This window comes from Cuculus canorus, chromosome 2, assembly GCF_017976375.1.
Source record: "Cuculus canorus isolate bCucCan1 chromosome 2, bCucCan1.pri, whole genome shotgun sequence".
Taxonomy (NCBI): domain Eukaryota; kingdom Metazoa; phylum Chordata; class Aves; order Cuculiformes; family Cuculidae; genus Cuculus; species Cuculus canorus.
This window is the reverse complement of record NC_071402.1, coordinates 110,380,056-110,397,569: the sequence shown is the minus strand read 5'-3', so window position 1 is coordinate 110,397,569 and position 17,514 is coordinate 110,380,056. Positions and strand designations below refer to the sequence as shown.

General features: G+C 41.3%; 1 protein-coding gene across 1 annotated transcript in view; it reads left to right on the top strand.

The window, feature by feature from the left end:
- AOAH (acyloxyacyl hydrolase) overlaps positions 1-17,514 on the top strand; it is an 81,388-nt gene that overhangs the window by 6,187 nt on the left and 57,687 nt on the right. Inside the window, 3 exon segments of the mRNA XM_009557996.2 lie at positions 6,888-6,983; positions 11,404-11,464; positions 12,532-12,631. Coding sequence (XP_009556291.2) covers positions 6,888-6,983; positions 11,404-11,464; positions 12,532-12,631 — 257 coding nt within the window.

The window sequence follows — 17,514 nt, the reverse complement described above, 5'->3', positions numbered from 1 at the left end:
TCATATGTTAGCCCTATAAAGAACTTCAGAAAAAAACTGCTAAAGTTTAAGGCAATTGCTTTCAATAGTTTTAGGAACTGTATATCTGACAAAAGTTTCGTCCATTTAGAATTTTTAAATGATCAGATCTTTGTGACAAGGATGAAGTTATTCAGTTACATTAACTCCCCCTGCCACTATTCAGACTTCAGTAAATTTTCAATTTACTGTCAAATCCTGACTTAGAAAATTAAAATATGTTAATGACACATATACACTCACTTTTTTCCTATTAATTAATGCAGAAAACATTTTCATTGGAAATGCCTCAGGTTATAGATTTTGTTAAACAGTGCTCTTTAAAGTGTAATATAGGAAACACTAGAGATACATAAAACTGAATTTTCTGTACGAGCATAACTGTATCAGAATCCTCATCGAGTGCCTTAAGAAAACAACAATGAATGAATAGAGCTCTGAAGTCAGAGGGTCTAAAGTGTCTCACTGCTATTGCATGAGAAACAGAAATGAAAATTGATATTCCAGGGCTTGCAGGTTTTGTTATAGAGCTATAATACACTCAAAATAACTGCTATACTGATAATATTTTAAAAGTGCCTTTAAACAGTGTACTATGTGTAATTTTATGCATAGCAATTGGTTTCAGAATAACGTATCATTTAGCATTTCAAAGTCATTTTATGACACTTAGCAAATTTAGGGGGAAAAGGTCTTGCATATGCCAACATATTTGAATATGGATACCTACAATCATATTTCATCACTTCAGTATCTCTATGAAATACCTTAACCCTGTATATGGAATAGGAAGCAAAGTCTGAGTTAAAAGACACCCAGATCCCTTTCTATATTATCTTTCAAATAACAAATTCTCTGGATGTGTATGGGAAAATAACTGTCCTAGCTTTGCATATACAATTACATCATTTGAGCTGAGTATTTCCACACTGGAATGAAATCTTGAGGTTATAAAGGGCTATTCTTTGAAAGTATCAGCATTGTGCTGAGAAGCAATATGAGGAAAGGGATATATGGTGAAATGAGAACATCCTTGTATTGTACCTTTGCATATCTACTGTCTGCCTACTTATAGAATACCCATGCGCATGTCCCCATCTCAGAGGAGAAAACTTTATTTCTTATTAGCTCCCCATGGGAATGCTCTTATTTCAATCAGGGATGTTTTGTTCGGGGCTGAACAGGAACTTGATTAGATAAATGTAGAAGGAGGTGGTTTTGTGCCAGATCAACAACGTCTGCCCGAGAAATAGCAGTATCATCTTTTGTGGACAGGCTCTGGGGGACTCCTAATCTGTAGGCTTTAAGAGATGCACTGGAGCCTGTGATCATCTATAAATGGAAGAAGCAAAGACTGTTTTGGGGAAATCTCCATCTTCTATATAAACCAAGACTGTGATAGATGGGTTCATTTATACAGGGCCTTGCTCCTACAGACAGATATTTCAGGCAGGAGTTTACTGCTTCACCAAGCAAAGCTCTGGCTCCTGCTCCACCAAGAGCAAGCAGGGTCACTGCAGGGTTTGTGGAGAGCTATCTGTCCAAGGCCACTTATCTGGGCTTGTTTTCCCCTTTGGCTCCAGAGGGTATGTTTAATTTCTGGCCAGAGAACAGTGATATGAGTGGAGAGGTGACAAAGATTTCCAGCACCCAGGAACACGAGAAGAGGATGGCAAAGCAGGATGTGTCATGTGCCAGAAGTCCCATTTAACAGAATTTTACTCAGAAAAATACATCTACAAATCTGAAACTTAGAGAGGCTGGTTTCACAATTCAGACACTTCTTGATATCCTTAGGTATAATTCTAATTATGGAGCCTTTCAAACATGTATGGCAGAAGTGGATTAAGTTAAATAGTCTGCTCAAACTGCCAGAGGCTTCACAGCTAAGAAATAAATTTCTCTAGCTCTGATTTTATTATTTGGGTATGAATTTTTTTTTCTGAGCTTATTGGAAATGTCATTTTATTATTACACGTTATTTTCAAATACATGGAGAGAAGTACTTCCTGACATGTGAGTTTTCAGATTACTGCTGCTGAGCAAAATGGTTATGGTTTCCTCTTATCTCTTCAGAAATTAATTGCAGATAGGACAAACTATCACTAAACGAGACAGGCTTTTTATTAATACCAGAGTCTAGTTTATAATGGCTGGTAGGCATTATAATACCAATCAATTTCTTCCAGAGAAAACATCCTTCAGACTGTCAAGGCATTGAAACCCATTATTGAAGTGTGAGAGCAGAGTCAATTTCTTGAAATTTTTTTCTGAAGAAAATCAGGTGCAACCATAACAAATTTAGAGCGCTTTTTAACCTTTAATTATGAAACCTATCTACATTACTTTACATGTGCCCAGCTCATGATGAGAAATAAATTGTGTCTAAATATCTGCTAAATTAAGAGCAAGCAATAGCTGCTAATGACTGTCCAGATCTGGAAATGCTTTTCTACTGGTGCCAGAGTATTAAGTTTATACTTATGCGCATTTAAAGTAATTAAAGCCATGAGAGTTCTACAGTCAAAGACAGCTGATTCCCTTTTTCTTTTTTTAGCTAACTAATTTTTTCCCATTTCTAGCCAGCAGAATTAAGACCCATCAAAGGCTAGGATAACCGCTTAGCAGGGAGATTCTGTTGATTTCCTTAAAGGGTACTGTCTTCTTATGTTGCAGCCAACAGTGAATTCCTGTTCTGCCATGAAATACATATATATCGTATATAATCATATGTATACATAATCTTTTATATATATATATGATATATACGTGATATAATAGTGGGAAAAGAAGGTGTAATAGTGTGACCAGAAGGCACCTCTCTTTGATAGTAAAGACTAGTTTATGAGAGCAAACATTTTGAAGTTCAGTGGGGTTTTCCCAAGTAGTTAGGCTATTATTATTGTTATTTATATTCATATAGCATCTAGTAGCCTAAGGTACTGCATTAAGTACTGCAAAATCTTAACAATGGCTCCATTAATTCTCATGTGAAGCAGAACTCCCTTTGGGCCTGGTTCAAAAGACAAAAAAGTGTCTTAACTGGCTTAATCAATATGAAAAATTTCCATTTAATTGCTGGGACACTGCTCGGTGAGTAGGGTTACCTACATGATTGTTTCTATTTGGTAGAGCTGAACCAAAAATAGCCATCTATTTTTCTCCCGCTCTGTAGTACTTTGACAAACATGAGAGAGAAACTCATATCTTCAGAAGAGACAGTCTTCTTATATAATAGGGAATTGAAAACACCAGGGATATTTTTATCCTCAGCTGAACTCTTTGGATTTGAAGCACTCTGGTTGCTTGTCCATAAGCCCCGTTCTCTGCACTGACTACTGGAGGAGAGAAGACCTTGCTGTGATAATGAAAATGAGAGCCATGTAGGCAACATCTGAATCAGAAAGAGAGGAGTTTCTTTGCACCTCCATCCTAAGACGAAGCATTATGCAGTCAGCAGTAAGCCTGCACTTGTGGTAAATAACTCTGTTTCAGTGTAAAAGTGGTGCACTGAGGTGTAGCAGAGCCAGAGCCAAGCTCTGTCCTCGTTTGCTGGGGAAGGCATGGGGCCATGTCATGAGCTGGTCTTTCCTATTGCAAGAGGGTTGACTGATTGCACTTAATATTTTTTCCAGCCAGCTTTTACACTGAATCAAAATTTCTCCTTGTAGCCCTGGAGCTGATGTTTTGGCACCTGATGGTGTTATCACTGAAAGCAGAGACATTGCAAAGGTTGCTCTCTGCTCACGGATGGGGCAGGTGTGCTACAACACAGGAAGCATGAGCTGTGGTGCAGGCGGTGGGGGGAGACAGGCAGCAGCATCCCACTCCCACCAGCAGCAGTTTGTAAGCTTTATCACAGGGCACACTCCTCTGGTCCCTTCACAGAATGAAGAGGGGCCACAGATGGGAGACAGACTTTTAGAAAGCTGGACCCATCCAGAGCCCCCAGTTCCAGTTCTGTTTGGTAGGGCTGCCAGGCAAGTGGGATGGGTGGGAGAGGCAGCTGAGGAGGAGTTGGGGACTAAGAAAGGACTCTGTCCTCTCTGCCAAGTGTGCTTGGCAGGCCCCAGCTAAAGGTGCAGAAGTGCTGAGTTATGCAGCACAGGCAAAATGAGAGTCATTTCTCTCTGCTGCAGTCAGTAACACTGTCAGCTCTGTGGTGTGATGGGTTACTGAGCCTCAGGAACATGACATCCTAGATTCCTCCGGTTTTCACTGGTCCCCTGTGTCTGAACTCATACCTGTTCTTGCAGTGGGTGCTGTTCCCTCACCTTGCATTCAGGCTTGCAACTTCACAGTCTGGTCCTATTCCTTAGTTCACACTGACATCTATTCTGTTGCTGTTGCTCACTTTGCCCCTGTGCTCAGTTTTGCTTCAGCCTGTGTTTTGAGGGCTTGTCTGCTCTCTCAGCTCTTCTGGTCACTGAAACGTTTTCCTGTGCTAACATTGCTAACCTCAATGTCTCCCGAGTTTCTTTCTCTCCTCCTTGTCTTTACCTCTTGTGGAGTCCTGGGCCCATATCTGCTAAGTGCAGGTACATCCTCATTTTTAGTTTCCTCAAGCTCACAGTGCAAAAGAATAAGAGGTAAAACAGCAAAAGCTGTCTCCTTTAGAAATCATCAAAGGACTAGCTGTTTCCCATCTTTCTGCTTGGACTCCTTTTTGCCTTTCTAACTCCTAGATAGCAAGATTGTTAGATGAAGGCTTGACCTTGGTAAAAGGAGAAAAGTAGACACAGGAAGAATGTGTGGTTCTGTGTTTAAGTCATCATTTTGGTATTTATTTTTTCTAAGCCTTCATCTTCATTAATAAGACAGACATAGAAGGCAGGGGAAGGGTAGTTTTGATTGTCCGTGAATTGCTACTGTGTCCCAATAATATGGCCTTGTAAGGACCAAGTAATGCAACACCTTTTAGATGTGGTTTCAGCATGTTTCACAAATGCCCACTGCCATCTTGGTGCTAAGTGATGGAGTCAGCCCATTGTGGTTATGTTCACATTACCCTTGCAAATAACTCGGGGTCACTTTTCTGTCTCTGGGGCCAGTGCAAGGCATGGTTTGCAAACAAACAGCTGTAGTCTCTTGCACGGCTCAACTCCCCCTCCCTTGACTGGGTGTCCTTGTCCAGACGTGCTCTGGGGACTGGTCCCTAGCACAAGCACAAGCATTGCTTTGGGTATGGCACGGGTTAAGTCTGTGCTAAGGCACCTGCTGGTTGTTAAACAGGGCTCAGGCAGCCCTGGGTTGTTCTTCCAGGGCAAGTCGGAGCATGCTTTACCCTCCAACTGAATGTCTCCTTTAGGTTTAGTTTTAGTCCTTGATATTCCACTTTTTTTTGTCTGTTTATGAGTTATTATGTTTGAATTAACTGTTAATTACTTGGGCTAACAGGTGGCTATTTTGGGGGAGGGGTGGCAGGGAGAAGGAGTTACTTGCTTCGGGATTTTTTCTTAGTTGTATCTGTCTTCATTTATTCTCCTATTCTTTTAAGATGACTGGAGGTAATGGCTCTTAGCATGCTTTATAAATTACTCTGCAGAGGACTTTGAGAGAGCCTTTTATTTAATAAGGATGAAGAAGTGGGCTTTTATCCCTGCAAAAGAGGTGGCAAGTTCACTGTAATTTCCACTGGATTGTTGTAGTTGGAATAGAAGAAGTAATAGAAGACTCAAAGGTATTGGTCTTGCTGCAAGTTCCAATTCCATTACCTCCTGTTTGACTTGCCATTTGATCCATAGGAGCATCAAAATTATTTACATTGAAAAACATCACTTTGATTTAATAGCACATAGGTAAATGTACTTGGAAGGAATTTAAAAGCTCACTTTGAAGAGTTGTGCTAGTCTGAAAACCCTAAACATTAATGCCCTTGAGCTTTGGATAAATATAGATCTGCATCTACACCCAAATGCTGCAGCTCACTTCCTTACTAAGTTGTGTTAGATCTAATCCTGAGAGGTGAGGTTTCTTGCAGCAAGGAGGAAACAGCGTTCAGTTGCAGGGATTTCAAAAAGAAATATTTATTCAGGCCTCTGGAAACTGGTGTCCTGCCTCCCTGTCTCCTGACTGCCTGTGATACCTGCCTCTGTTATACAGGCCCTGAGTCCACGGTGGGACCTCGCTCTGGCTGCCAAGTCTTACTCTTTTAGATTTTGCACCACCAAATATGGCTTCTTTTTAAAATGTTGCAGAGAAACCACAATGCTGGTCTACAGCAACTTAAAATTGCCTTGAAATGAACCAATTTTTGTCATCATGTGGATTTTGAATGATTGTTATGTGGGGATCACACTGAACCTATTTCATCCCAAAAATATCAGAAAAAGTGCTGTACCTCTCAAGAGACGATTCAGTGTGGTGTGCATGCTCTTGGGTCTCATCCACAGCTAGTCCAAGGAGCATCTAGGCTTTAGCACTGCTCACACCCAGATTAGCAGTAAGTAACCAGCTTCGTAGTCACAGGAAATGGGTTTTTTTCCAACCACAAAGGGAGAGCAGAATGAACTCTGAAGACATTTCTGCTTTAGCAAATATGTAGCTGAGGCCAGCAGTCAATTGTAACAGTGGCAGTCCCCTTGCTCCTTGATTTTTGGCCTTGAAAGAATGGGAAAATGTTTTTTTTCAGGAGCAACACACAGTGTCGTAAAAGCCAGGCCATTCCTCTGGCATCAGTATCCTCTCTGTGATAACTTGCAGGCCTAGAGTAAAGACAAAAATTTGGATGTTTTTCCCCTTGAACACTCTTCTGCTGTGGACCATCTCAAGAAAGGAAATGTCCAGTGATGCCTGAAATACTTCTGTGGTGCAGAGTGCTTTATCACACTTTGTGGATAACTATATTTGCTCTTTTTATTTGTTTGAAGGATGCGTGCTTGTGGTGTCTGTAATTGAACAGCTTGCACAGTGGCACAACAGCACAGTAAAGGCAGCCATGGAGAGACTGTGCACCTATACCCCTGGTGAGTACTGAATAATATGCCTTATGTTATGTTGGTACCGAGGTATTTCTCTGTTAATTAAAAACTCACACGTGGAGTCTTGAAAAAGCTTTATCCACTCCTTGTGCAGCATCTCAAATTAGTTGAACTGAGAGCAAGGTGCTATCTGCTGGGAAGTCAGTGGTTCACTTGGCCTCAGAGCTGGGATTTTGTCCTAAAGTTAGAGTAAATGAGGTTGTATTAAGCCCACATGCATGTGAGCACACTTTTTCTCCTCTTTGTCTCTTTGTTAGCAGCTTAAGAATATATTCACTGTTAGCAGCTTAAGAATATATTCACTGTATGCCCAACTGCTACTCTTTCTTGTTGATATGAGTCTTTATAGCAACTGTGAAGATGAAAATAATTTCAGGAGGTATAGGAGCCGCTACTGTAAAAATCTCAAACATGAGCTGAGGTTGACATGTGTAAGATGTGAACATTTGGTCTGCACAGAAAAGCTATTGAAATGTAGCTGATAATACAAATTTCAAAACTGGTATCTGTTCTTTATGAATAAATGTAGATTCTCCTTTTTCTGCACCTTATTTTATCTGCCCAAAGGAGCTTACCTGTCCAAATGCACATCCCTGTATGGAGAACAGTTTGAATGCCAGAATAGCTTTGTGCCTCACAGATGAATCCTAGAACTATTTGAGTAACTAGATCTCACATTCATGATATGTTTTTAATACTCTGAACATTAAAAAAAAATGTCTTAAGACACTCCATTAAAAAGTCATTTATATAGCACTTCACTTCATTGTGTTTCTGAGAAACCATCTTGCTCTGTAGACCCCAGTCTTCACATAAGATGCATATAGAATATTAATATCCTCCTTTCCAAGAGAGGATTGCCTGATGCAGGATGGGACAGGGAGGTAATTGCTGGGATGCGTTCATTGATAGAATGAAGCTTATCTGATTTCTATTCCATAAGTCATATCCTCACTGTTTTAAATTACAGGCACATAACCGTGAAGTTACAATTAGAAGCACTGATTCTGCTATTAAAACACAATTTTCTTCTTTAAAATATGGCATGCTAGCTCTGTGTTCATGATTCACTCAGTGGACCTTGTTTCACTGACATATCAAGATATTTCTTTTCAGCTGCCATTCTTTACACACATAAGATCCTATTATTCCTTTAGTTAAAGCTATATAATCCAGTTACCTTCTATGAAATGCATGGATACACCCAATAGAATAAAATTTACCCTGAACTTGAAAGGAGTGAAAATTCCTATGGATTGTGTGGGAACTACAGTGTAACCCAATTTATCATCTCTCTGAAGGTGAAAGCAGGAATCGGCAGCTTCCTCTTGCTGCTTGAAACAATAGAAAGGCTTTGGATGCTCATGAGAAGCAAACCTACAAAAGCAGGTCACGCCATTTCACCTGAAGGAACAATTTCATCATTATTATTCACATGCCTACGATTGATTGCAAGAATAAGAGCAAGAAATTAATGACGATGGGGCTTTTCCTAGGGCCAAAAAAGGAATAATAACTTGTGGTTTTTTTTAATGACCTCCTATCATCTCAATTACAATCAAGCTGGTGCCAGATCAAGCCTTCAGTGAGGTTATACGATGTACAAGAACAAAAAATGTTTAGAGGAAAAGAGAGAAAAATGCAGTCCCATGAGTCCCACTCAGTACCCCAAGCCGTGTAGAAAACAGTCACATCCTCATTTATATGCAAATATTTGCAATGTGTGTGATTCAAGCGACATGGCCAATAAGCCCATGAAAATAATAAGAGTTACACCGTAACTGAAGGAGGCTCTTGAGCAGACAGAAAGGCCAGGTCTGGGGGAATGGGTAGTATTTATGGTTTAAGAGATGTTGTGAGCAAGAATGTGCGTTTACCTGGATACTGGCTGTCTGCCTGATGAAACAGAAAAGTGTCTGATACCCGAAATGTTCTTTGAAACTGTCTGCCTCTGGTTTTGCCTCTGAGTCATGCTCTGCTTCTGTGCCGGCCACTGCTGTGTAAACACCTTAGAGCTCAAGTGGAAATGGCAACATGATTAATACCATCTTTCTTGCAAATATTTATCCTCTGGGATTCAGCCAGAATTTGTGTTTCTAGGACTACAAAGCTATAGAAGAAAACCTTCTGGATTTTTATCACTCAAGAACAGGGCAGTTTAGGGGATCTCTTTTACATGAAGCAGGGCAGGGCAAAATCAAGTATACTCTAAATTTTCCCTTGATTTTCCAGTATTTACCTTGATTTAAATTCTTGTTCTGCCCCTGAAAGCTCAAAGTTATTCATAATTTTCTCTCTCCTTCTCCTTTCTGACTTACATAGCTTCATTCTAAAAGAGCTTTCTTGCTGCAAATCCTCTCCTTGTGTGTCTTAGCAGAGCTAGAGTTTTGTGAACACACGAATGCAGACTGGCTCAGAGGGCAAGTCCTGTATATACTGCCCATGTCTTGGATCTGTTTTGCTGGAAGCCAAAGCCTGAATGGCATCTCTTTCTTCCTAGAGGACTCCATGAACTGAATGATGATTTTATGTGATCACTGGTCTTTTTACCACCCAGCATTTGTTACACCATGGAGTAGTTACGTGTCAAGCTTCCTATATGCATAAGGAAATCAGCACCTAGAAATCAGTGTGACCAACAGACTGAAACAACGTCTCCCCAGAGCTGATTGCCAGGCAAACTCTTCCCTCCTCACAGCCACCAGTACAGATTACAGCAGCCAGCTGGCTCCTCCAAGGGCTCAAATGTTATGGAAATTAGCTGGTTTGGGAAACTCATAAGGAGACTGTTGCTTGCAATGCAGTGGGGGGTGTCTTGGGGAAGCCAGCCGCCTTCTCTTGCGGGGTACTAGAGAGAGACAGACGCCTTGCAGGCAAGCCTCAGCAGAGGGTGTTTTAATCAATGATGATACCAAACACAGGTTTATTGATGTCTGCGACGTCTCTCCTTTTAGATGAACAAGAATAAAATCTAATTCTAGTCGGGAGACCAATTTTTAACTTGCAGATGGCTTCTAAAAAGCCAATAGAGAGGAGTCATGTGGCAAAGGAGGCAAAGAAATGAAGCTAATAACTAGATTGAAATAAAAAACCTGCCATGGGATGAGAAAAAAATCAGCTATCATAGTTACAGAAGCTGCCTGCAACACTGCATGAGTAGGAGGGTGTTGAGGAAATTATCTTTTCACTCTCTGGGATGCCTTTCTGATCTCAGTCCTCCTTTCTTGAGCACAAGCTGCCAGCCAGGGTGTCTGGAGTCCTGGCAGGAGACCAGCTGTGGGAGCAAAAGCATACCCACATGTGTTGGTGGAGTCAGTGTTGTGAGATTTTGCACTCTCCTTGGAGAACAACTACCCTCCTTGTATGCAGCAGAACACTGGCCCTGGGCATGTCCAGCCCGGCAGTGGTTAAAATTGAATATTCTGCCCAAAGTTGGAGGAAAAAGGCTGCTTTGGGGGTTTCTAAAGCTTTTCTTTGAGAAAGGTGAGGATACTCTATGTTTTCTTCTCCAAGTACAGATAGTTATCAGTCTGGGTAATGGAGGTGCAAGAGTAAACAACATCTCTCAGGAACTTTAGGAGCTGTCAGTTTGTTGTCGCTACACATGTATGAACCTGCCTCTTCATGAATTTTCACACTACCCCTGGTGAAACAAGCCCTGACAATGTCTTTTCAGAATACATGCATGGTTAAACAGCTCTCATCTGTTCAGGCCAAGAAACAGCCAATATTCCTTAGTGAGAACTAACAGAGCAGTGCTACCACCATCTCTTTCGCAAGTGTCTTTGCTTGAAATGAGGGAACCACTTTTTTTTTAACTGCAGCACCTGAAAGAAATCTCTGATGAGAGCATGAAGGGCATACTTCACTTAGATTAAAGAAAGCCACCTAAGCCGGCATCGGCATCGGCTGCAGACTGTGAAAGGAAGCCAAATGAAGTGTCAAATACTTGTTTGAATGCAATTACTCCTGCACAACTTCTCCTCTACAAAACTCATATTCTCTTAAGGCAGACAAACCCCTAGAAGCTCTGAGGCAGCTCTAGCAGTAGCATCAAGCCCTCCATCACTTTCTCCACTTTGATTTATGTATTTGTTTTCTTTCTTCTTGCAAAACTACCAAGCTATTTGTTTAAACTGCTTAGCACTATGTCTTTTGAATTTTCTGTGATGCCATGCTCAGAACATTTAACAAATGCTAGTTATGCTTTTTAGACTTTATCATGTGGCTTGGTTAGACATTCAGATTTTCCCGTTCTCTACCATTATACAGAGGTCATAGCTTCACATGCCTTTCCCTAAGATAAATTGGCATTCACTTTAATGAACCAACTCTTGCTGTGTTTTGACTGTTTTAAAACCAGTTTCACCATGTTTAATTACTTAATAAAATTAATATTTTCCAGAAAAAATGCAAGGTTTCTGTTATGTACTTGCTGAACTTTATGGGCCACACATAGCTGAACTGTAAGTATTTCTGTGTCCTCTTAGGTCTTTGCTTAGTTTTTCTTGGCATGTAGTAGTGCAGGGGTTTCACTCTTAAAATCACATTATAATTAAGCCAGAGGTGCTTGAGAAGGATTCTGGTTTGGCATTTGGCACAGCTATTCCTGAGTGAATAAACACAGGCTGCCACTGATAACCATTTTTGTACTCCATTTGAATCTCAGATCAGGCCCACCTGTTGTAATTACCTTTTGAAATTCAGCTTGTACAGCTGAGAGAGGAATTTGAATAACTCCTGTGTTCAAGACAGGTTCTACAGAGTCACGCTACTGTAATACTTGTCTCTTACTTTAGCTTCTACCTTTAATCAAGCTTTCTAATTGTCAGCCCCTAAATGCTCTCAGCCCTGACCTTGATACACACTCCTGGGGAAGCCTACTAAATAATGTAAGTGATTAAAAAATAAAATGTAGGTAATTTTATTCCTCTTTGAAAGTTCTTAGTTTAATTAACACAGCCTTTGATAGACCTTCTTCCTCCCTAGGTTTTTTATTTTTATTTTTAAAACTAGCCAAGGGACTGCAAAGTGCTTACAGGACTGAGCAGTGCTATAATCAACATTTTAATTTAAATCTTGATTAGCCCAGAGGCGTGTCCCAAAAAGAAAGAAACAATCCCAGTGCTTGTATTTGGTGATTAAAGGTTAAGGATCTTTGAAGGATTTCTGGTTATTTTCTCGAGTTAATGATTGAACATTCGTATGTGCCAAATTGCATATGCATTAACTTCAACCTTTAAATCTTTGTTAGACTTATGATTGATTAAAAAACAGAGCAGTCATAATGTATTTGGTTCAAGTGCTGCATATAGTACATCTTTCTGGGATCTGATTTTAAATGCTGAGTAGGATGCCATGGCAGAAAATCATTGGGACCCAACACTGTACTGTGTATCAATTACAGGTCACAGTGAAGCCAGCTGAGGTTATTGTTTGGTGTTGGGGAGATTTAGCTTTCCATGGAAATAGCTTCTACTTTCAAGCACCCAGAAGAATATAATAGTCTTTGTTTATACACAATTTCCTTCAGCATTGACAAGGAAATGAATGCTGATGTGGTCTGCCATTCCTTGAAGCTGTGTAAACAGGATCCAGGACAACCACTTTGTCATCTCTACCCTCCTCCAAAGGTGAGCTGTGTTTCCACTTCTTCAAAGCTACTGATTGTGGAAGGTCTTTTAAGTTGGAACTGATCTCATCTATGGTGGCTTCCATTGCACATGCATTGTCTGGTAAATAAACTTCAAAATTTTGAGCATGGGCTCTCATAAAACACCTGTTTGAATGAAAGATGCATAACATGCATTGGCTGTGTGGACCATCAACATGATGAGTGTGGAAGAGTGGGAATCAGAGGGCCAGATTCTCTTGTACCAGTCTGTACCAGAGAAGTGGAATAGGGAAACTAAAATCTTGCTTTCTCCAGAATTTATTGTTAAGCAGTGAAATAACCCCAAATCAGAATCTCGGCTGAGGTTAATCTATACCACCATGTTACATGGCATGACAAGTAATCTCCGCATTTCATGATTTGCTGTGGCAGCCTGCATAGGCTCTATTTACATGCTGCAAAAACAGGTCTGTCTACCTGGCATTAGTCTGCAGTGCAAGAGGTTTAAGCTAATATGCATAATCTTCTGCCCCAGGCTGGAAACATATTTAGTTACCACCATTTTTTTGAGGTACAGTTACTTGCTACACCACAGTAACTTGATTGTGCTTCCTAGACCTTTGCTACTCGGACACGTACATATCTGCATAAGCGTCTAAACAGACAGAGTTTGTTTGAAGGTTTTTTTTAGTTGTGGGTTTTTTTTTTTTTTGTTTCCTCAGTCATGACGCAGCCAAGGTCATGGCTCCTTCCACCCTTCCCCTAGGTACGTCAGAGGTACTCTATTGCAAGCTCCCTTTACTCACTCCACAAACATTTTTGAGCCTTCAGCACTTTCTGGCCTGCATGTTTTTTTCCCTCCTTTGCACTTGTAAGAGCAGCAGAGACCCTGTCAGTGACTGGGGGGCTTTTTTTTTTTTTTTTTTAAATGTGGAATTCTAAAGGTAAAGTTAGGAGTACAGCAAAGGCTGGCAGGTTCCCCCACACCCCAGTGTAGCACGTCACCCAGGAAGATGGCAGAAGTTGTAGCTATGGTTGGTGTATGTGCACTTCACTGCCAGCCCAAGAGTTAGATTTTCATATGGGCTTGCTTGCTTGTATGGGAGAATGAAGAGAAGTAGAAACCACTCAACAGAAATGCATGGTGCCTTTTGGAATGAAAGGGGATGTAGACAATGCACTGCACTTAGAGAGGTGGACCCTCTGTGGCTGCACAGTGAGCTAGGCTGCTGAGTCTGAAGGCAGGGACTGTTTAAACTGAAGTGGCTCCTGTATCAAAATTAAAAGATCTGTGGTGAAACGCTTCGCCTATCAACCAGAGGAGATAGGATGCCACTTGTGGCGTTGCTGTCAAGTCTTTGGTTAGCTCTTCCCATCTCTTAGAGCAGGTGTGGAACCAAGCTGTTGACTTCTTCCACCTTCAGCAACAACTCCAGCCACTGCACTATGTGCGAATAAAACAACTGACAATGAGGCTTTTTGGTTTTGTTTTTTAAACAAAATTTGAACTCTCATTTGCATTGTCTGGAGACATATCTCTGAGTGAGTGGCTTAAGTAAGCTCTCTCTTCCAAGTGATAGTTAAATCCCTTTCTGTCAAGGTGTATTTGTTTCTCACAAGGAATAAGGGAACTCTACCAACAAAATTATATTCCTACCCTGACTGTGCCCTCCTCCTTAGCTCGCTTAGTGCTCTGAGATAAAGTGAGGAGGCTGGGGGAGATGGGAGGAGAAGAGTAGTGCTTAAGGTTCATGCTCAAGTGGTTGACAAATTGCCCACAGTAACTCTATGACAAGTCCAACCAAGTAAAGATGAATTATGGGTGAAAAAATGAATATACAGTCAGAGAAGCAGATGCATAAAATGCAGTTTACCTCACATTTTCTTCTTTGGTTCGTAATTTGATTGATGTCTTCAGTTACATGAGCTTGCAAATGTTGGCAGTCCCCTGCCAAGTGTCTGAACCAGACTTTAATGCTAATGACTGTTTTGTTCAACTCTATTGATTTTCAGGTACTTTGTTTATTCATTTAGAGTTTTGGATTCCCATTTTCCCAGAATCGCTATCATATTTGTACTGGTAAAGGGAATAAAATAAATACAGAGTTACTTGCCCTTACAAGGCAGTGCTTTAAATGTTCAGGTTTTAATTTCCTTTAAGAAGGCAGACTTCAATGTGTAGCTGCTGCTTTTTCAGTCAATAGTTTATTTTGTGCTGTTTCTGTGATGTTCTAGTGAGATCATGTGTCTTGAGCAAAGGTGAGCTGCTGCTTCAGAGGCCTGGCAAACTATCTACATAATTGAGACACTGCAAGCCGAATAAATGAAACGTGCATTATATTACATACTTCCCTAGTCTCTGACAAATTAACTCAAATTAATATTTTTTGCCAACCTGCCTGGAGCCATTAGTGCTCTGTGATTATTCTAGGAGACTTGGCTTTAATTATGAATATAAAACATTGCTCCATTCACATGGAGCATAATGCTCTCACCATAGTCTGGAGGAGGAGAGTGTCTAACCTGGGCAGGGGCGGCTCCTTTGCAGGGGCTTCCCAGATGCTTGCACAAGATGGGCCGTCTTGCAACTGGGCAATTTCAGGTTGATGTTGAGGTGGAAGAGTGGAAGGGGCACTTATGGCTTCTGAGTCACCAGCACGGCTGTCTGAGCAGATGTCACTTGTAATGGAGTCCTGTGAACACCTAATTGCCACCAGTGGCCCATAGAACAGAACCTGGGCCAGGGCTGGAAATGCAGGTAGATGTGCATGTGTAGGCTATCTCACTGCACGTTTCTTGCCCAACAAGACGTTCTCTGCCCTTAGCATGAGGGTAGCAACACTGGGGACTCTTCAAGTAAGGCAAAATCATGTGTTCGTTGGAAGCGTAGGCTTACCACAGGCAGCTGAAAACTGGGCATTATCTAAAGCTGCTTTAATATGCCCTGTGGTTTAAGCTGCATCAATAGCAGATAATCTAATACTGGCTGCAGCAGCACTCCAAAACACCGACAGTAGGTGTAGGTATCCAGGCTAGCTGCTTTAGTATGATCAACCCACATGGTGGAGGACTTTCTGCACCAGGTCTCCTGATACAGGAACATTTCTCCAGCGAGCAGAAACGGCTAAAATAGGGTGAAGGGGTTTAGGTGCTGCCTACCAAGCTCCCCTTCTGGCCCTAGGAGCAAGCAGATTGGTAGATTATTCTCACCTTGTCTCTAGATTATTTTAAACCAACTGACCTGTTCAGTTAAATGGCAATACTTAGTTGATTTTGGTGAGGGCAGAACAATGGCTTGACTTCAGCACTGGAGTCCTGCTGCTGACAATCTCTTAAACGATCTGTGTCAGAAGGAGCTAGTTCTCTTCTTTCTGTCTTTCAGACTGTATCTTCTGCTCCCCACCACTTTTCTGCTCCAGATTATTAGAGGCTTTGTGGCTGCAGATTTTAGTTTAATCTTCAGTAGCAGGATTTTGCTGAGGGTCATATTATGTCAGAAAAAAAATCCCTATACTTATACTAATGTCTTTTTTATCTTACTAAAATAAGCTTCATTGCCACAAGCACTCATACTGGTCTATGTGCCTTCTGCCAGGTCTTTCAGTGACTTTGTAAAAAGCAACAGCCACCACCCTCATTAGACATCATCTTGGTCGGCCTGCTCTTTGACAAAGTAGTAGAGAAACAATTCTGGCTGGAAAAAAACGCTAAACCTTTGGGGTTTCATAAAATGAAAATACCACTGCTGCTTTCTTTCATTCCTCTATTTATTTCAGTGAAACTGTGAACTGCTTCCCAGGAGGAAGCTCTGGGGAGGGGAGTGAGTGGGGAGGTTTCTTCTGCATTGCTGGTAAGAGCAGGCTTCCAGCCAAAGGTAGACCTTGTGGCTGGGACCCGTTCCCTTTTTTTAAGACCACTGTCTGTGAAACAAGCATCTGGGAGGTAGGCTAGGTCCTGGGAGCAAGATGCTCTCCTTTTAGCCTTTCTTTTTGGAAATAAGTAAGATCTACTGAAATGTGAGCTGCTCCTGCTGCAGTCAGAACCGAGCCCTGGAGAAAGAACCTATAGATGGACGATAGCAGAAGGCACAGTTTGAGCGCTACCTCTTCTTCTTTCAATTGTTTCTCACTATGATGAGCATGCAGAAGCTGCCCCAGGCAGGACCCCTGAAAACAAGTCTTGAGCAACCCAGAAGCACAGCAGCTTTTAGGGTTGAAGGCCAGCGGACAAAAGTGTGAGGATGAGGAAACTGATAGATGCTGACTACATCTTGCAGAGGCAAGCTAGGAAAAGTAAATCAAAACGTTTCATCCAGAACACACAAAGTCCACATCCAAAAGAAACAAGTAGCATAAAATGAGTAGAAGTCAGAGTAATTGCCCTGGGAAGGGAAAAGACTGAGTTAGGCTCTGCATGTTTTAGATCTGGGCTTGCAGATAAGGTCCTTGTTTTGCATCCAGAGCTCATATCCTTTGGTTTGGCTGTCCTGTGCAATCATAAAGATTCCCTCTACGAACTCTGAAGGGTGAAAGGTGGGAGCTGTAAAACAAAACCCAGTTTTGCCAGTGCTCCTTAACAAGCTTTGCAACATTTTTGTACCTTGGTATGCATACTCCTGGTAAAAGGATGATGAAAATGATTTAGAAGGGAAATTTAAAATGTTTTGTAAATGTGTGCTGTCCTGGGAAAGAGCTGGCTAACAAGAGTGATAAATGAGACAGAATTAGATTTGGTTTGTGTGCTTGTTTCTGATGAGAAATAGATCTGTTTGCAAAAAAAATCATTACAGGGAATACATGGGCTCTGTGGAGAGCATTCAAAGAAGGCAGTGAATGAAATCCCAATGACACTCATGCCCTCAGCCCCATCCCTGGTGTGGATATCTTGTGTACGCCAGGCAGC